This window comes from Stomoxys calcitrans, chromosome 5, assembly GCF_963082655.1.
Source record: "Stomoxys calcitrans chromosome 5, idStoCalc2.1, whole genome shotgun sequence".
Lineage (NCBI taxonomy): Eukaryota > Metazoa > Arthropoda > Insecta > Diptera > Muscidae > Stomoxys > Stomoxys calcitrans.
This window is the reverse complement of record NC_081556.1, coordinates 85,212,003-85,233,675: the sequence shown is the minus strand read 5'-3', so window position 1 is coordinate 85,233,675 and position 21,673 is coordinate 85,212,003. Positions and strand designations below refer to the sequence as shown.

At 40.7% G+C, this 21,673-nt stretch overlaps 1 protein-coding gene across 3 annotated transcripts in view; it reads right to left on the bottom strand.

Moving 5' to 3' along the window:
• The window catches only part of LOC106087471 (rap guanine nucleotide exchange factor 4), a 528,050-nt gene that overhangs the window by 91,587 nt on the left and 414,790 nt on the right, over positions 1-21,673 (bottom strand). For all 3 annotated transcript variants that reach the window (XM_059370594.1, XM_059370595.1, XM_013252522.2), the window contains 3 exons: positions 19,154-19,205; positions 9,245-9,351; positions 4,838-4,924 (listed from right to left, as the gene is read on the bottom strand). In XM_059370594.1, coding sequence (XP_059226577.1) covers positions 4,838-4,924; positions 9,245-9,351; positions 19,154-19,205 — 246 coding nt within the window. The remainder of the gene's footprint in view (positions 1-4,837; positions 4,925-9,244; positions 9,352-19,153; positions 19,206-21,673) is intronic.

Genomic DNA, 21,673 nt, shown 5'->3' with positions numbered 1-21,673 from the left:
ATGACTCCGTGTATGATTTGGAATCATTTTTGATGTCCCATACAATTTTCGAAAGAGTGGAATACTTCAGTATGACTTCCATAACTTATAAATGTCCTTTACGCCTCTACAAAATATAATGAAGAAAATTTGGATTTTGTTCAAATATTTATGCAATATATTCACAATTAATGACCCATTTCAGGTATCAGACGCAATCGTAAAAAGGGGTCCAAAGTGCCTCTTTTTACTTACTCTTCTATAATTATTTACCTGGACTCGAATTTGGTTAAAAAAAATGACAATGAATTTTTTATGGGTAGGTTTTTTCACATTCATTGATACGGTGGATTTCCTGGGAATTCGACATAGCGAAACAGGTAACATTTGTCTGCATCAAATCTTAACACAAATATATATATATATGCAGGTATATTTCTAGGTTACTTTTTATTCAAAAATCATCAGCTTACATTAAAAATAGATGTAGGTACTATACAAACGCACGCCGATGCGAAGTGTTTTCGCTCTAAAACACATATTTTTATTCCAATTTTTTTAAACTTTGGCAGGAGACCTTTTTTTATTCTAACACATTTGTATTGTAAACCCTGGGCAAATCTATCAATGTTTTAGTGTAGGCCCCATATAAGGTTCCATTTCACAAATAGACATTTTTATATAGAGTTTAATGAAGTGTAAATGAATTTTAGAGTAGATAGAATCCGAGTTGAGAAATGTTTTATACATCGTTGGAAAGGTATGAAAATTTCCTTTACGATAAGGTATGTTGCGTAAATATGGCTATAGTGTGTCATGTGCAATTAGGACAACAAAAACAAAATTTGGGAAATTCGACTTTTTTGAAAAATTGACTTTTTTATTGCCGGTTCCATAAAATGGAATAGAATAGAGATATTTCCATGATTCTTTTTGTGTTTTGTAGAAGAAGTGTTACCAAATAAAAGTTTATTTAACATCTTTGCAATAAAATGTGACGTAATACTTGTTTTTTAGCAATGAATATAGCACTACTTGAAAATTGACTTTTTTCAGTATTTTGATCGCTACGATCTCATTTATGGCTAGGATATGGCGAGACATACCTTAAAATGTTGGGAACATTTTAAGCTTTCATTTAAGTTCAAAAAAAGCGAAAAAATCCCCGTGGAACTTTTTTTCCAGTGAGAAACTTTTGAAGTTTAGTAAAAAAATTGGCCATTTTGGTCTTAAGATAACGGTGTTGTTTGATATCGAAATTAGCCAAATTAGCACTTAAAACTTTTCTTAATACCTCGACTTTGTGAAAATGGAAAGAAATGATAATGCTTTGACGGCCAAAGTTTGCGAAAACTTAAAGGAAATGGGAGTATCTTTTTTGAAAAATTTTGCAATTTTTTGACAAAAAAAATATTTTTCATATTGAAAACGATGCCATTTTTAAACCGCTAAAGATATTCACGTGATTCCTTTTGTATTTTATGCACACATATGCTGGCATAATTTGTGTGAAGTATGAAGTTTATAGCTTTAAAATTGACGGAGTTATTAAAAAAACACTGAAAAAAACCAAGGCCAAATTTTCATATTTTAAAATTAAACAATTCATAACTCCTTAACAGTACACGATGGCATGGTACTTTATGCATAAGTTTTTTAGATCTTGTCAAGCTCTTTCTCTAGAGTCCTAAATCATGTAAATCGGTTGAGTAGATCAAAAGTTATGGCCCCCAGAAGCTTGGAGAAGTCAAAAGTGGTCAACTTTCACACCCTGTAGCTCACCCTGTATTAAAGATATGGACCAACAACAGCACTTTTCTGAAAGCCTATGTCCTCCTCTACAAATGTCTAGAACATTTTGTATGGCTAAAATCAACAGATAAAAAGTTGTAGACTTATTTCCAATTTTTTTGCCATTTGGCCCACTGTGCGACGGAAGACAAATACGAGCAGACCAAGGATATTTTCTGCGATCGCCTAGAGAGAGAATATGACCGCTGCCCCGTCCATGATATTAAAATCGTTCTGGGAGATTTTAATGCGAAGATAGGGAAGGAACATATTTTTAGTCCAACTGTCGGAAAGTTTAGTTTCCACGAGATAACGCCCAGTAATGGGTTGAGGCTGATAGATTTTGTCGCGGCAAAAAACATGGTAGTTAGTAGCTCCAGATTTCAACATAAAAATATTCACAAAGCCACATGGCTGTCACCCGATCAAAATACGAGAAACCAAATTGATCACGTTGTGATAGATGGAAGGCATTCATACATCGTGTTAGATGTACGATCAACGAGCGAGATTATAACCTTGTTGCAGCAAAGTTTCGCGTGAACATGGCGCGGAAAATACGATCTAACACTACACGGAAGCTGGACATTGAAAAGCTGCAAACATAACAAATGCAGCGCCATACTCCATTCGACTGACTTAACTGCTTGATGAAAGCAATCCTTGTTCTGATGATAAAATGGCGCAGTGGCAAACTATTGCCCACTCCATGGAAAATGCCGCGAAATCCGTACTTGGATACCGGAAGCCTCCTCCAAGAAACCCATGGTACGACCAAGAGTGTCGAGATGCTACTGAAGCCAAGAATGCGGCATATAGAGCAACCCTGCAATCAGTAGCAACGCGCCAGATGAAGGAGAGGCGAGAAACGTTTATTCCGCAGAAAGCAAAAGGAAATGGAAAGATGTGAGTGTGAGCGAATTGAGATGTACAGCAGTCAGAATGTAGTCCGGATATTCTACCAAAGAATTAAACATCAAACCGATGGCTTTGGTGCAGGCACATCCTCCTGCGGAGACAAAAATGGAAATTTGGTAACTGACACAGATAACATGCTGAGGAAAGAACATTTTACCCAACTGCTAGTGTCCAACGTTGGCGGCGAAGAGGATACCGCAGAACCAATCCCTGATGAACGTATAGAATGTTTACCTCCTAGCCAGAATGAGGTCCAAGTAGCAGTGACCCGATTAAAGAACATCATGGCAGCAGGATCCGACGGGTTACCCGCAGAACTATTTATGACCGAGGGCGACACGCTGATAAGGCATATGCATAAGCTTATCTGCTCAATCTGGCTAAAAGAACGCACACCCGATGATTGGAACCTAAGCATACTATGTCCCGTACACAAGAAAGGAGACGAGACGGAATGTGCCAACTACAGAGGAATAAGTCTCCTCCCCATCGCATGCAAGATACTCTCGAGCGTACTGTGTGAAAGATTGAAACCTAAAGTCAGTGTGATAATAGGGTCCTATCAATGCGGCTTTAGACCTGGTAAATACACTCTAGACCAGATATTCAAACTGCGCCAAATTCTGGAACAGACCCGAGAAGGACAAATCGACACCTACCATCTCTTTGTTGACTACAAAGCCGCCTTCGATACTCCTTTACGTTCAAAGGTATTTCAAGCCATGTCTGAGTGTGGTATCACTGCAAAATTAATAAGACTCTGCAGGATGACACTTGCTGATACACGTTCCTCAGTAAGAATAGGAAAGAATCTCTCCGAACCATTTAAAACTAAACGAGGTTTCAGACAAGAAGTCAGCCTATTGTGTGATCTCTTTAATATCCTGCTGGAGAAGATTATACGAGATGCAAATGTGAATATGGCACACTAATCACAATAGAACACATTCTACTTGCCTATGCCGACGACATCGATATCACAGGTGGGTCACCGGAAGTAGTAACTGCAGCCTTTGAAAGAATCGAAAGAGAGTCAGTGAAAATGGGTCTGGCGGTAAATGGAGATAAGACGAAATGGATGGTTTCAACTTCCTAAAAGCCTTGCACAACAAGCAGATAAAGATAATGGAGAAAGTTGCGAACCACAACTTTGAGACAGTAAGTAACTTTATCTACCTCGGCACGACCGTAACCGAAAGGAATGACACCAGTTTTGTGATAAAGCGAAGAATAATACTGGCAAACAGATGCCTCTTGACAGACCAAGATTACACTATACAAGACACTGATACTACCCGTGCTGATATAGGCTTCTGAAGCATGGGTACTTGTGAAAGCAGATGAGGCAGTGCTTGGAGTATTTGAGAGAAAGATTCTTCGTAAAATATAATAAAATTAATGGAGAATATAGGCGACGTATGAACCACGAGCTGTATGACGACGATAGCATAGTTATACGCATCAAAATACAACGGCTGCGTTGGCTAGGTCATGTTGTCAGAATGGATGAAGAAGCTCCAGCAAAGAAGTCTTTTGAAGGCAAACACGGTGGTACACGCAAACCGGGAAGACCAAAACTCCGATGGAAAGATCAAGTTGTGGGAGACACCTCGAAACTTGGTGTCAGAGATTTTAGAATGAGCGCAGAAGATCGAGGCGCTTGGAACGCTATTCTACGTTCGGATATAGGAACAAATATTCTGTCACAGCCAATTAAAGTAAAGTAAAGTTTAATCTCTTCCATTGTCGTTGTATTCGGATCATGGTAGTTCTTGCGATTTTTTTACAAGTGTACAAAACATCATATTTACCATCGTATTTTCTTTTTACCACTTGCCCAACATTAATATAAATGTGTGGTCGTGGTTGCAAGTGTCCGTCCATGTCCATATTCTGCCACAGTTATATTTTATCACTCTACTTAAAATCAATTAAATAAACATTCAATGTCCTTTGTTGGTTAGAGAAGGATGTTGGATGTTATACTAGCAGTGAAGTTGTATGTATGTGCACTTGTTGGGTTTGGTAACTGGCTCATCCTGGGGTTTTGCTTGCTCCAGATGGCCGGATGTGAGTGTGTTTGTATGCGGTGTAGTGATTGTCGGAAATGTAGTTATGGCGGAGGTGTCGTTGCAAATTTTCTACTTACTTTTCTATCCTTTAAACAGCTTGAGTTATCAGCAACCAGAAGTGTCCGCAATGCCCATCCCATACGATTCATAGCAGGACTAGCAGACTGAAAACGAAACAAAAGTAAAGAGAGAAATAAGGAAAGGATAACCTTTGCAAGAATAATTGAAGCAATTGCAGTAGCTATAAAATTAAAAACAATTAATGTTTTCAACATAAATTTAATAAGACAGGGGATGGATAGAATTATGGTAAAATCATTAACTACCTCGATACACAAAAAGCCACAAAAGACACTGCCAAAAAGGTGCTACCAAGGCACGATGGAAGTTTGAATAAAAACCGCCATCAAAGATTCTGAACTAAATTTTCATGAATTAGCTCTAACTGGTATAAACTTTGGTACCACAAGTCTCTCCCAAGGAACAAAATGTCACTGAAGTCAAGAAGGAGGCATACAGACCAATTTTGAAGTCAGTAGGGACGCGTTATGAGAAGCAGTGGTTTCGGGTCAATCGAAGAAGGAGATCGTCTATACCACAGTAAGAAAAGAGAAAAAACAAGTAAAAGCGTGCTAAGTTCGACCGGGCCGAATCGTATATATCCTCCACCATGGATCACATTTGTCGAGTTCTTTTCATGGCATCTCTTCTTAGGCAAAACAGGATATAAGAAAAGATTTGCTCTGCTATTAGAGCAATATCAAGATATGATCCGGTTTGGACCACAATTAAATTATATGTTGGAGACCTGTGTAAAATGTCAGCCAATTCGAATAAGAATTGCGCCCTTTGGGGCTCAAGAAGTAAAATAGAGAGATCGATTTATATGGGAGCTGTATCGGGCTATAGACCGATTGTGACCATAATAAACACGTATGTTGACGGTCATGAGGGAATCCGTCGGACAAAATTTCAGGCAAATCGGATAATAATTGCGCCCTCTAGAGGCTCAAGAAGTCAAGATCCCAGATCGGTTTATATGCCAGCTATATCAAAACATGGACCGATATGGTCCATTTACAATACTAACCGACCTACACTAATAAGAAGTATTTGTGCAAAATTTCAAGCGACTAGCTTTACTCCTTCGGAAGTAAGCGTGATTTCGACAGACAGACGGACGGACGGACAGGCGGACGGACATGGCTAGATCGACATTAAATGTCGCGACGATCAAGAATATATATACTTTATGGGGTCTCAGACGAATATTTCGAATAGTTACAAACAGAATCGCGAAATTTGTATACCCCCTATCCTATGGTGGAGGGTATAAAATGGGAGTGTGAGCGTATGGAAATGTTCAGATCCAGGTTGGCTTTGGTACAGGCATATCCATCTGCACATACAAAAATGTGATAAGGATATGGATATGGAACACTTTTCCCAGCTGCTGGTATCCGATAGTGGTGGCGACGATGGTACCGTAGAACTATTTCCTAATGTTGATATAGAATGTTGGTATATAGAAAGCAGTAACCCGAGTGAAGAACTACAAAGCGGCATAAGCGGATAGGTAGGTAAATGTTTTATTTAAGACCAGAGACTACTTGCTATTAGGGTGTACGCATTAGCTCGTCTGCGCGATCTGGCTGGAAGAACGCATATCTGTAGAACAGAAATTTAACTTGAGCTTAATCCTGGAAAATCCTGGTTTCTACCATATTTTCGTCGACAGCTAAGCCGCCTTCGACAGATCTATAGCCATATAAGAAACTAACGACATCAGTTTTGAAGTAAAACGAAGAAGAATTATTTTGGTTAGAACAAATCCACTTCGGGCTAGTGAAAAATTATTGCCGTGTAGACCCTCTAAGGGACCATGACATCAAATCTAAATCAAATCGGTTTATATGGGAGCTATATCAGTTTATAAACAGATTTAGACCATGCTTGGCATTGTTGTTGGAAGACGGAACGATACACTTCAGAATTTATGGTGAAGGAATTCATGAGGAGCTTCAAACTATTTAAATCTCCCGAACCTGATGGGATATTTCCGGCGTTACTGCAGAAGGAGGCAGACCCTCTGGCGTCCTACCTGGCCAATATTTTCACAGCGTGCCTGGGACTTGCATATACTCCGAAAGCCTGGCAGGAGGCAAGGGTGTTATTTATACCCAAGCCCGACAAGGCAAGTTATGCGACACCAAAGGCCTACAGACCTATAAGCTTTACGTCCTTTAACTCAAAACCGTGGGGCGTATTGTGGACAAGAGTAGGACATCCAGCGAACTGTTTAAATCCAAACAGCATGCCTATGTCAAAGGAAGGTCGGTGGAGACTGCCCTGCAAGAGGTTGTGCATAAAATAGAAGAATTAGATCCTGGGCTAGACCCAGAGGTCTTAATGTTACGTGTCCCCTGCTGAAACGTTTCTGAAGAAACTCCTTAGAGACACATCTGCAAGCTCGCCGATATTGAAAAAGAATAGCGTCTCTAGGATGGAATGTCTATGTCTCTGTAGACTTGGACATGAGTAGAGCAGGTGCACGATCGTTTCCTAATCGACATCCTCCACAGTAGTCCCATACGCGCAGTCATATGACCTATCGCACAGTGTCTATTTATCACTCCTGTAATCGAATTTAATGACCATTTATCAAGGGACAGCAACTTCTTCGTCATCTGCCGGTCAACAGCTGCCCGGCAACTTCTTAATCATCCCTGTAATCGATTTTAATGAACCTTCATCAAGGGACAGCAACTTCTGCGTCATCTGCCGGCCAACAGCTGGCCGGCAACTTCTTTATCACTCCTCTAATCGAATTTAAATACCCTTATCAAGGGACAGCAACTTCTTCGTCAACTGCCGGTCAACATCTGGCCCGAGTGCCCTAGCAAATCGAAATCCATTCACAGCTTCTTATCTCGCCACCGTCTCCATTCTGTCCATCCCATTTACTATTATAAGTTGTTCGACAAAAGTCATGTGTGCAAGACCGGCCACAGGTCCGGTCTTACACATCCTGACATATTCGTCCACCTTCTCATTTTTCAGAACACCGATTTGTCTGGGAACCTAGGCCAACACAACGTCATGAGCCAAGAGTCCATTCAGGGCCCCCAAGAACTTCGTCATGCACTTTGACTTCATCATCCTTAATTTAAGGCCGCCATACTGTCCACATATAACCTGAGTTTCGAAGGTAGCAGGTCCTCTTCTTAGCGGCCAACGAAATGGCACAGACTTATGTCTGAAAGACGGTGCACTCGTCCGGCAGTCTAACTGACATACAATTGTCGATTGTCTCCGAGTAAACCCTCAATCCCGTCCCTGACTCCATCCGGGGGCCGTCAGTGAAACCTGAAGACTCCTCCCTTTCGCGAAGGCGAATACGGCTCCTCTGCGGCATGCCGTCGCTCTGCGGCACGCCATTCGGACTCGCCTATAAAAAGTAGGGCCTTTATCATTGAGCTTAAACTTGAATCGGACTGTACTCAGTGATATGTGAGAAGTTCGCCCTTGTTCCTTAGTGGAATGTTCATGGGAAAAATTTGCATTGCATTAGCATCCAACAAAACCAATGCTGAACCTAGACAAATTTTATCAAATGCCCAAGAGATATTTAGAGCCATAATGTTGGGTAAGTTAAAGTTGGAGTTGGAGTATTTTTAAACAGACTCACTAAGACAATTTTATCCATTATGATGTCAAAGTGGCGAAAGAACAAAGCCTCTAAGGTGAATCGAACCTACGACCCTTGACCCCGTACGAGCGAAACATCAAAATCTTTAATGTGAATCGAACCTACAACACTTGATAATACTAAGATATGTAGGTACTCTGGGCACGAACCACAATTGCGCTTCCGCCGAATTGATGAATATAACTTCTCCCAGGCTCCGCCAAAAGCTAAGGCCAAATACAGACAGACATGACTAGTCTCTGGAAACAAATTAAATCATACAGCTACATACATCTTCTCATGTTTGATTTTTATGACTAAATGACATATTTATGTCTACCACATAATTTCTCTGTCAACAGCCATCAAAATCTTTTTCTGACACTCCATTGGACATGGTCGACAGTGCAGTTATCTCTCCCTCCGTGTCTGTCATCAGCAAAAGTTGGTTGCTTTTCATACGCTTGCATAATTCGTTCTATTCACTGTGGTCCATATTTCCACAAAAGACTAACCGACCAAAGACCAAACCACATTTTGGCTGTCATTCTAGTTTTATAGGGCAACACGCTGTCTGCGCTTTATGGAGCGAAAATCCTCAAAAAAGAAATAAGTGGCAAAATCTCTACAAACGAGATGATTAAACCAAACCAAACCAAATTATTTAAAATTTTTTCTAAGTAAAACAGTCATAAAATAAAAAATTAAAACTTATGATTGACGGACAAAAACGTAGCAACTCATGAGTTGTTTTTTTTTTTTATATTTCTGACCACAAAAAACTGTTGGCGCTTACCTCTGTTATTGGTAATGCTGGGTTGGGATGATCGGGACTTAGTGGCCGCTTTGTAGGTGATGAATTGCTTTGTTGCTGTTGTTGTTGCTGCGATGCGGGACCAAAACCTGTTGTAAAACAGAGAGAGAAATTATTTAATAACAAAATTAAATACAGTTTGCAAATATTGAAATATACTTAACAAATATATCAGATTTTATAAAAAAAAAACCTTATTATTAGTTAACTATTTTTAATGAAAATTTACTTTCATTGGATAGTTTTTAATTGCCTTAGGGGGCCAGTTGTCCAATACTTTTTTTAATCATAGTAAAAGGCAAAGATTCTTTAAGCCCCTACACGAGTACTGTGGTTATGTTATAACTTAGTGCTTGTGTTTGTAACACCAATAAGGGATCGAATCGACTACTACAGTATCACTTTTTGGTTTGATTTAGCCATGTCCGTCTGTCTGGCTGCCTGCTAGTGTCTATCCAACTGTCTCTATGTATGCATTTATATACAAATCAATGTCTTCTTTGCTTGGTTGCTCATCTTGCTTATGTCTTCTTCTGAGTAGCCTTCCGAATTTTGTCCAGTTGGTTTTCAACTTATTCCGGAAGCTTATCGGATTCGTCGCTGGCCGTACTATTCTACCTAATGTAGCGATGGTCAGAGAAAGAGTGTTCCTCAATGATAAGGTACCTCCTTTTTATTGCCAAGACCGAACGGTTTGCGGCAGAGCAGCGGGTGGTTACCTAAGGAAATTAGGTTCTGTGTCAAATGCGGATATGCTTACCTCTGAGCTACTGTGGTACCCCCACAAATAGATATAGACCCCATATGAACCGATACCCGGATTTGAGTTCTTGATCCGACTTAGCTAAAATTTTGTTAGTAATGATTTGTATACCCTCCATCATAGGATGGGGGTATACCAATTACGTCCTTCTGTCGATATATCCATGTCCGTCAGTCTGTCCATGCGTCCGTCTGTCTGTCGAAAGCACGCTAATTTTCAAAGGAGTAAAACTAGGCGCTTGAAATTTTGCGCAAATACTTTTTATTAGTATAGGTCAGCTGGGATTGAAAATGGGCCAAATCGGTCCATGTTTTGATATAACTGCCATATAAACCGATCTTGAGTCTTGACTTCTTGAGCCTCCAGAGGACGCAGTTCTCGTCCTATTTGACTGAAATTTTGCACGTAATGTTTTGGTATCACCTTTAACAACTGTGCTAAGTATGGTTTAAATCGATTAATAACCTGATATAACTGCCATATAAATCCATCTTGGGTTTTGACTACTTTAGCTTTTAGAGGTGTTTTGATATCACTTCCAACGACTGCGCTACGTAAGGTACAAACCGCTTCATATCTTGGTATAGCTGCCATATAAACCGATCTTGGATCTTGACTTCTTGAGCCTCTAGAGGGCGCAATTTTCATCCGATTTGGCTGAAATTTTGCACGAGATGTTTTGTTATGACTTGCAACAACTGTGCTTGGTATGACACATACCGGTACATAACCTGACATAGCTGCCATATAAACCGATCTGGGATCTTGACTTCTTGAGATTCAAGGGGGCGTAGGTTAGGTAAGAGTGGCAGTCCTTTACAGACACACTTAAGTACACTGTGATACCACAGTAGCGACAGACCAAGGTTTCTGGCGGGAATCGAACCCACGACCCCTGCACTGGTAATCCAAGCACGCTACCAACTCGGCTGCCGGGGCGCCCTTCTAGAGGGCGTAATTCTCATCCGATTTGGCAGAAATTTTCTACAACGGTTTCTCCCATGACCTTCAATATACGTGTCCATACCGTCTGAATTGATCTATAGCTCGATACAGCTCCCGTATAAACCGATCTCCCGATTTTGCTTCTTGAACCCCTACAAGACCCAATTCTTATCCGAATGGACTTAAATATTACCAATGAGTTCTACAATTTTCATTCATTTATGGTCCTAATCATTATTCTTTGTTTGCTTTAAAAGAGATATCGCGCTATCCATGGTGGAGGGAATATGAGATTCGGCCGGGTCGAACTTAGCATGCTCTTACTTGTTTTATCCTCCACTAAGCAGGAAAAATTCGTCCAGATAAGTCCATTAGTAGATATACACCCTATATAAACCGAGCACGAGATTTGAGTTCCTGAGTCTCTATAGGCCTCAATTTTTTTCAGTTTAGATGCAATTTGGTACGTGGAGTACCAAATTGATCAGCGTAAAAATCTAAGACGATCTAGCCATGTCCGTCCGTCTATTCGTCTGTCTGTTGAAATCACGCTACAGTCTTTAAAAATAAAGATATTGAGCTGAAACTTTGCCGAGATTCTTTTTTTTTTTTGTGCATAAGCAGGTTAAGTTCAAAGATGGGCTATATCGCACTATATCTTTATATAGCCCCCATATAGACCGATGCGACGATTTAGGGTCTTAGGCCCATAAAAGCCACACTTATTACCGGATTTTGCTGAAATTTGGGACAGTGAGTTGTGTTAGGCCCCTCGACATTCTTCTGCAATTTGGCTAAGATCGGTCCAGTTTTCGATATAGCTGCCATATAGACCGATCCGCCGATTTGGGGTCTTAGGCCCATAAAAGCCACATTAATTATCTTATTTTGCTGAAATTTGGGACAGTGAGTTGTGTTACCCCAGTCGACATCCTTCGTCAATTTGGCCCAGATTAGTCCTGATTTGGATATAGCTGCCATATAGACCGATCTCTCGATTTAAAGTCCCGCGCCCATAAAAGGCGCATTTATTGTCCGATTTCGATTTGGAACAGTGAGTTGCGGAAGGCCCCTTGACATCTTTCTGTAACTTGGCCCAGATCGGTCCAGATTTTGATATAGCTGCCATATAGATTTATCTCTCGATTTAGGGTTTTGGGCCCATAAAAAGCGCATTTATAGTCCGATGTCGCCGAAATATGGGACAGTGAATTGTGTTAGGTCCTTCGATATCGTTCTTTAATTTAGTCCACATTGGTCCAGATTTGAATATAGCTGCCATATAGACCGATCTCTCGATTTAAGGTTTTAAGCCCATAAAAGGCGCATTTATTGTCCAATGTCGCTGAAATTTGGGACAGTGAGTTGTGTTGGGCCCTTCGACATTCTTCTTTAATTTGGCTTAGATCGGTCTAAATTTTCGATATAGCTTGCATATAGACCGATCTCTCGATTTAAGATCTTGCGCCCACAAAAGGTGCATTTATTGGCCGATTTTGCCAAAATTTGGGAAAGTGAGTTAGGTTAAGCCCCCCGATATAATTCTGCAATATTCCACCGATCGGTCCAGAATTAGATATAGCTGCCATATAGACCGATCTCTCGATTTAAGGTATTGCGCCCATAAAACACGCGTCCGATTTGGGACAGTGAGCTGCGTAAGGCCCCGTGACATCTTTCTGTAATTTGGCCCAGATCGGATTTGGATATAGCTGCCATATAGACCGATCTCTCAATTAACGGCTTTGGGGCCATAAAAGGCGCATTTATTATCCGATTTCACTGAAATTTGACACATTGACTTATTTAAGGCTTTTCGCCATCCATGTTTTAGATATAGCTACCAAAAAGACCAATTTTTTGATATACACAATTGAACAATGACTTGTACTTACTAATATATGGTCCAAATCGGAACATATTTCGATATAGCTGCTGTGGGGCATAAGGTATGCATTTTTCACCAGATTTTGACGAAAGGTGGTTTACATATACACCCGAGTTGGAGGGTATCCAAAGTTCGGCACGGCCGAACTTAACGCTTTTTACTTGGATTTTTGCAAAATCAATGGTCGAACCCATAGTGAAACCCGCACTCACTTTAGAGTCAATGACTACCATTGTATTAAGTTGTTCAGCTTAGTGAAACAGTTCCCAAATTTTTCCGGTTTAATTGGCTATAAGGGGTTTCCCATCCCACTTTTCGATGAGTTGCAAATGGTTCAACAAGGTGAATATATCCCCTTATCCTATTCTAATTTTCTATAGCGCCACATCAGAACACTAGGTAAAGCCACATTTACCAGATAAATATTAAATGACTTAAGCCCTGTTATACACCAAATATGAATGCCAAGGCTTATATGGTATATTCGTTTATACGTTATGCAATTTTAATATTAATTTCAAAGTTGCATTGGTAGCATGAATCCTACATAAGCTGCTTGTTCACGTTACACTATTTAATTGCCCACAGTGGCGATTATCAACAGGAGCAAGGATTAACAACAATGTTTTTGTTTTATCGTTATAGAAATTGCATGCAGCTTTTAATTAAAGAATGTAAAAATACAACTGCGACCTTTAACAGAGTGACAGATGTACATAAAAATTGAAAAAAAAAAACAACAACAACAAATTGGGGCAATTTTGAAGTTTTATCAATTTAATGGAGAGAGGTCAGACAACAGCAACAGAATGATACTCCAAATTGACTGTCTGAGTGATAAACGTGGAATTATTTAATTAAATTTCTCTTTGTCATTGGCGCCCAAGGTCAAGTTCAGAGATTATTTGCTTTTCATTAAACAAACGAATCGTGTAAACCAAACGCATTGAGGCGACGTTTGTTTGTTTATTTGCGTTTTGGAGCATTTCCCTTGGCGCTGTCTTTCTGCTGTGAAGATAAAAGCGTACATTTATGTTAATTCTACTTGAATGGGTTGCCTGGCGCTAGGGTGTTGTGGGTTCCTCCGATTGTAGGTGCTGTTGTTGGTGTGTAACGTCATTGTTTGGCCGTTTCTATCGTTCTTCAAATAAAGCTCCCACTGCTTATAGACGCCTATTCTATTGTAAATATTTTCATTGCTTGAGAAGCGATATTTTTTGTGGAGGCATGACTTTGTAATTTCTCAAAAGTAAATTGGGGCATTTGGAAATTAAATTTATGCCCTCTGCTGATGAACTGTAAATGTGTCAAGGTTAGTTGGAAAAGAAAACCAGAGCTACATCAGACTGCCTTGGGTGGGGAAAATGGGTTAATCAATAAAAAAAAAATAAAGAAGTACAAGCTTAATGGTGTCAAAAAGCCATTACAGATATATTTCTAGTCTTTTTGCTGTAGACTAAGTAAGTCACTTCTTATGCGCTACAAGAATGCCAAAGTAGGTGTGGCATTGCTTGGGGTATTTTAGTGAGAATTCTCCAAAAAATATATGGACTTTACTTTAATTGGCTATGACAGAACATTTGTCCCATTAGCAGAACGTAGAATAGCCTTCCAAGCACCTCGATCTTCTGCGCTTATTCTAAGACTAAGTTTATGTTGACATATGTCCTTAGAATGAAACATGTTAAAGCGTGCTAAGTTCGGCCGGGCCGAATCTTATGTACCCTCCACCATGGGTCGCATTTGTCAAGTTCTTGGAATGAATTTTTCAAATAAAGGGTGATTTTTTTGAGGTTAGGATTTTCATGCATTAGTATTTGACAGATCACGTGGGATTTCAGACATGGTGTCAAAGAGAAAGATGCTCAGTATGTTTTGACATTTCATCATGAATAGACTTACTAACGAGCAACGCTTGCAAATCATTGAATTTTATTACCAAAATCAGTGTTCGGTTCGAAATGTGTTCATTCACCGTTCAGCGATGAGGCTCATTTCTGGTTGAATGGCTACGTAAATAAGCAAAATTGCCGCATTTGGAGTGAAGAGCAACCAGAAGCCGTTCAAAAACTGCCCATGCATCCCGAAAAATGCACTGTTTGGTGTGGTTTGTACGCTGGTGGAATCATTGGACCGTATTTTTTCAAAGATGCTGTTGGACGCAACGTTACGGTGAATGAACACATTTCGAACCGAACACTGATTTTGGTAATAAAATTCAATGATTTGCAAGCGTTGCTCGTTAGTAAGTCTATTCATGATGAAATGTCAAAGCATACTGAGCATCTTTCTCTTTGACACCATGTCTGAAATCCCACGTGATCTGTCAAATACTAATGCATGAAAATCCTAACCTCAAAAAAATCACCCTTTAGAAACACACCATTCATAAAAAAACGCCACCTTCAAAATTTCAGGCATATCGAATAACAATTGCGCCCTCTATAGGCTCAAAAAGTCAAACTGAGAGATCGGTTTATATGGCAGCTATATCGGGTTATATACCGATTTAGACCATAATTGGAAGAGTTGTTAGAAGTCATACCAAAACGACATATGCACAATTTCAACCATATGGGCTAAGAGTTGCGCCCTCTATGAGCCCAAGAAGTCTAATCGGGAGATCGGTATATATGGGGGCTTTATCAGGATTTAGATGAGTACCGGGTGGACCCGGTCCTTAGAAACTGGATAAACCATATGCTAAGGAACAGGTGGATAAATTGTGAGTCCAATGGCATTAATATAAGAGAGAAAGTGGCACAGGGGTCGCCACAGGTGGCATTTTATCGCCACCCTATGGGTGACCACCATAAATGACCTATTACGGATGCTGACTGATGAGGGATTTGAACCCATTTGCTACGCAGACGATATTATAATACTTTTAAGGGATAAGGATCCGAACGAGCTATGCAGAAGAGCCGAAAGGGTCTTGCATATGACATATGACTGGGCTAGACCCAGAGGTCTCAATGTTAACCCAGAAAAGACTGAAATATGCCTGTTCACGAGGAAGAAGAAGGTGGGCCAAATAAACGCACCATGTTTCCTCAATAAGACGATTTCGATATCTGACAAGGTCAAATACATAGGTGTGATCTTGGACAGGAAAGTGAATTGGAAGTGTCACATTCAAGAGTATACTGAGAAGGCTCACTTATGTTGGACACTATGTAGACGGGCCGTAAGCTCGAAATGGAGCCTGAAGCCTAGGATAGTCCACTAGCTCAACAGCAGCGTGATTAGACCAATACTAACTTACGCCTCAGTAGTTTGGTGGACTGCTACGGCGAAAAAGTGCAACATAAGGACCATACAGCAGGTTCAGGTCAACATGTAGAACATGTTGACCCATAGACATACAGATTAAGTTCGATGCAACCACTACAGCTATGAGACTTAAGGAGATGGGAGAATGGAATGAGGATGGGAGCAGCTCATACCATCGCGGTATAATCGAGGCGACGATAGGAAACCTGAAGGAAGGGAAGAGGTGTCCGATCGGATACCTGTTCGGTTTGGATACCTAAGATTAACCTTGAAGTCGAGTGCGAGGCACTGCTGCCATCGGCACAGTCTTGGATTGACGGAATCCTAGTATTGCCATCTGGAAGATCATGTTACACGGATGGATCAAAACTAGAGGACATAGGGGGCCTGGGGATTTACATTGAGAACCCAGGGACTGAGATATGTTTTAGACTGCCTGACCACAATACGGTCCTGCAGGCGGAGATCCGGGCGATCACGCAATGCGTGAAGTGGTGTGGTGCTAACGCGAGGACGTCGAGTGTGAACATCTTTACAGATAGTAAAATTGCCATAAGAGCAATAGCAACCAGGGAGGTAAGTTCACGAACAGTCTTGCAGTGTAAGAAGGAGATAAACGCCTTCTCTGAGGATGGCTAAATCCGCATTGTTTGGGTCCCGGGCCATAACGGAGTAAGGGGAAATGAAAGGGCAGACGATTTGGCTGTGAAGGCCAAAGAGAACTGCCGTCAATAAACTTGGTTAACCCGAAGCCTTTCGGGTCAATGCAGTCCGAGTTAAGGGAGTGGGTGACGAATGTAACATTGTGGAATAGCGAAACGGTCGGTAGGACGGCGAAAATCCTATGGGGGGATCCAGATCGTGAGAAGACGAGGCTATTACTGAAAGGAAGCAAAAAGGAGGTGAGTATAGTTCCTGGTATCATTTCGGGACGCATAGTGCTACGAGCTCACTTATGTAAAATAGGTGCGGCAAGTGATAGCATGTGTAGGGCATGCGGGGAAGATGATGAGACATTGGAGCATTTCCTTTGTCATTGCCGGCTTTCGCGTCTAACAGATACCGGCACTTAGGTGGAGACACAATATTAGACATGAACCAACTTAGGGGAATGGTATTGAAAACAATTAAGGATTTAGTAAAAAGCACGGAATTCCTAACATAAAATTTCCTTTTTAGAGGTTACTTTAAAGTTTTTAGAGCGCACAACAAGCCGATTACTGGCTTAGGTGTATATCCCAATGCCACTAGGGCGAATTAATATCTGCACCCTCTTTTCAACCTAACTTAAGGGCTCAAGAAGTCTAATCGGGAGATCGGTGGGAGCTATATCATGTTCTTGGACGATTTGAACCGCATTGGGCACAGTTGGTGGGAGTCATAACAGATCACCATGTACAAAATTTCAGCCAAATCGGATGAAAATTGCGGCTTCCAGGGTCTCAAGAAATCAAATCGGGAGATTAGCTTATATGGGATCTATACGAGGTTTTATACAGTTTTAAACCGTACTTGGCACAGTTGTTGGAAGTCAAAATAGAACATTTCAGCCAAATCGGACAAAAATTGCATCTTCCAGGGACTTAGGAAGTCAAATCGAGAGATCGGTTTAAATGTTATATCAGGTTATAGACCGATTTGGACAGTACTTGGCACAGATGTTGGGAATTATAACATAATACTATATGCAAAATGTCAGCTAAATCGGATGAAAATTGAAGCTTCCAGGGGCTCAAGAAGTCAAATCGGGAGATCGGTTTATGTGGGAGCTATATCAGGTTCTTGACCGATTTAGACCGTACTTGGTACAGATGTTGGAAGTCATAACAGAATTCTATATGCATAATTTTAGCCAATTCGGATGAAAATTGAGGCTTCCATGGGCCCAAGAAATCAAATCGGGAGATCGGTTTATGTGGGAGCTATATCAGGTTCTTGACCGATTTAGACAGTACTTGGCACAGATGTTGGGAGTCATAACAAAATACTATGTGCAAAATTTCAGCCAAATTGGACAAAAATTGCGTCTTCCAGGGGCTCAGGAAGTCAAATCGGGAGATCGGTTTATATGGGAGCTATATCAGGTTCTTTATTGATTTGGAGCGTACTTGGCGTAGCTATTGGAACTATTGGCAAAATTTTAGCCAAATCGGACAAAAAGTTTGGATTCCATGTCAAATCGGAGAACAGTTCATATGGGAGTTATATTTAAATCTGAACCGATATTGTCCATTTGCAATCCCCAGCGACCTACATCAATACAAGGTATCTGTGCAAAATTACAAGCGGTCGCTATCGTGATTTCGGCAGATGGACGGACATGGCTACTTCGAATCCGAATTTCCTAGATCAATATTTCGAGGTGTTACAAACGGAATGACTAGATTAGTATACCCCATCCATCTATTTACATATAAATTCCACATTTAGTTGTACATAGAATAAGTTAGATCAGACCACAACTTCTATGCTGTCAACTTTGTTGGTCAGCTGTTGTATGAACATGCCACTGTCTTGGCTTCTCTCTAATATGATGTGCACTGGGCAACGTATAATTACAGCAAAGTAAATTTTAAATCCGGTTTGAATTAAAACAACTTCGTGAAAACCATGTGGAGGGAGTGAGTTATCAAGGTCGTTTCAGCTACCAACATACCCTCACCCACAGCGGCACAGTGGGAGATTTTTCTTAATGGGGCTGTAAACACTTTACTATGAATATGAAAAATGGAATTAATTGAAAATGCTTTGCTTCCTAAATGTTTACAACATGTTGGCTCACAATCTCACAATTTGCATAACAACAAAATTGTGCCCACTGTGGAGCATTCGTAAGATCATGTTGCCTTCACAAATGCGGCAATTGCCGGCAATTCAATCGTTTCAACTTTGCTGCCATTGTTAGTTTTATACGTACAGTTCATTAATATTTAGACATGTGTAAATAAACAATCTTTTAAACATACAACATATGTGAACAGCGTCTATACAAATAATATGCAATGGTTTATTAGCCACTTACCATTTTTGAATTTACAACTGGTGATAATATCATTCATCAATTCCTTGTTTTTCTGTAAATAAAAATGGAAAAGAATTAAAGAAAAAATTATAATCTTTGTAGCATAAAGCATTATTGACAATTGAATGGTTGATTGAAGCAAATCGAGTGAGAAATTTACAACTCAGGCGTGGATGACTACACGATACCCTACACATATGTGTACATCTTCATTCGTATTTATTGAAACTGATAAATATATTGGGTTGCCCAAAAAGTAATTGGGGATTTTTCATATATTCGGCGTTGACAAATTTTTTCACAGCTTGTGACTCTGTAATTGCATTCTTTCTTCTGTCAGTTATCAGCTGTTACTTTTAGCTTGCTTTAGAAAAAAAGTGTAAAAAAAGTATATTTGATTAAAGTTTATTCTAAGCTTTATTAAAAATGCATTTACTTTCTTTTAAAAAATCCGCAATTACTTTTTGGGCAACCTAATAGTTCTTATTGTTTACAGACCTTGGGAGACTGTAAAATTATGATCAAATGGGTTAAGATTATGATATATCTGTCCTTAAATCAATGACTGCTACAGGTTGTATTCGACTTCAAACATGTCATCATCCCCACAAAATAAAAACATCAGAAGAAAATTTTCAGCGCCATTTATAACTTCCTCTAAGGGGTAAGGATCCGAACGAGCTATGCAGAAGGGCCGAAAGGGTCTTGCATATGGCATATGACTGGGTTAGACCCGGAGGTCTCAATGTTAACCCAGAGAAGACTGAAATATGCCTGTTCACGAGGAAGACGAAGTTGGACCAATTTAACGCACCGCGTTTCTTCACAAAGACGATTTCGATATGGACAGGAAACTGAATTGGAAGTGTCACATTCAGGAGTGCACTAAGAAGGCTGAGAAGGCACTATGTAGACGAGCCGTAGGCTCAAAACGGGGCCTGAATCCGAGGATAGTCCACTGGCTCTACAGGAGCGTGATTAGACCACTTCTTACTTACGCCTCAGTAGTTTGGTGGACTGTTATGGAGAAAAAGTGCAACATAAGGACCATACAACAGGTTCAGAGAATATGTTGTCTTGGCATAGGCGGAGCGATGAGGTCCATGCCCACTAGGGCACTGGAGACTATTCTAGATATCCGAGTCATTGACAGATTAAGTGTGAGGCAGCCATTGCGGCTATGAGACTTAAGGCGATGGGAGAATGGATTAAGGATGGGAGCTGCTCATACCATCGCGGTATAATCGAGGCGATCCTATCCGATCGGATACCTGAGATGAACCTTGAAGTCGAGTGCGAGACCTTGCTGTCATCGGCACAGTCTTGGATTGACGGAACCCTAGTATTGCCATCTGGAAGATCATGTTACACGGATGGATCAAAGCTAGAGGACAGAGTGGACCTGGGGGTTTACATTGAGAACCCTGGCACTGAGATCTGTTTTAGACTGCCTGACCATAATACGGTCCTGCAGGCGGAGATCCGGGCGATCACGCAATGCGTGAAATGGTGTGATGCTAACACAAGGACGTAGAGTGTGAACACCTTTACCGACAGCAAAATTGCCATAAGGGCAATAACAACCAGGACGGTAAGGTCACGAACAGTCTTGCAGTGTAAGAATCAGTTTAACGCCTTATCTGAGGACGGGAAAATTCGCATTGTTTGGGTGCCGGGCCATAACGGAGTAAGGGGAAATGAAAGGTCAGACGATTTGGTGGTGAATGCCAGAGGACTGCCGACAATAAGCTTGGTTAACCCGAAGACAAGTGCGAGTTAAGGGAGTGGGCGACGAATGCCCATGCAACATTGTGGAACAGCGAAACGGTCGGTAGGACGGCGAAAATTCTATGGAGGGATCCAGATCGTGAGAAGACGACGCTATTACTGAAAGGAAGCAAGAAGGAGGTCAGTATAGCTATTGGGACACATAGGACTACGAGCTCACTTATGTAAAATCGTTGCGGCAAGTGATAGCATGTGTAGGACATGCGGAGAACTGATGAGACGTTGGGGCATTTCCTTTGTTATTGCCCGGCTTTCGCGTCTAACAGATACCGGAAATTAAGTGGAGACACAATACTAGACATGAATCAACTTAGGGGAGTGGTATTGAGAACAATTAAGGATTTTGTAAGTAGCACGGAATTCCTAACTTAAAATTTTCTTTTTAGAGGTTTATTTGTAGTTTTTTAGAGCGCACAATAAGGCGATTACTGGCTTAGGTGTATGTACATAGTGGCATGGGGCGGATTAATATCTGCACCCTCTTTCCAACCTAACCTTACCTAACCTATAACTTCTCTATTACTGGCCATGTAAAATTTCTCTTCCATGTAGCATTTCGGAATTGGCCATAGAGGTCCCTTTTCATTAAGCTAAAAATTAAATCAGAATGCACTCATTAATGCTGACAGACTGAATGTTGCCAGCAACGACCTTTGCAGAAGCTGTGAGGTCTCGATGCCTAAGAAGAGACTATAGAACACCTTCTGTGTGTGTGTCCCGCACTAGCAGTCC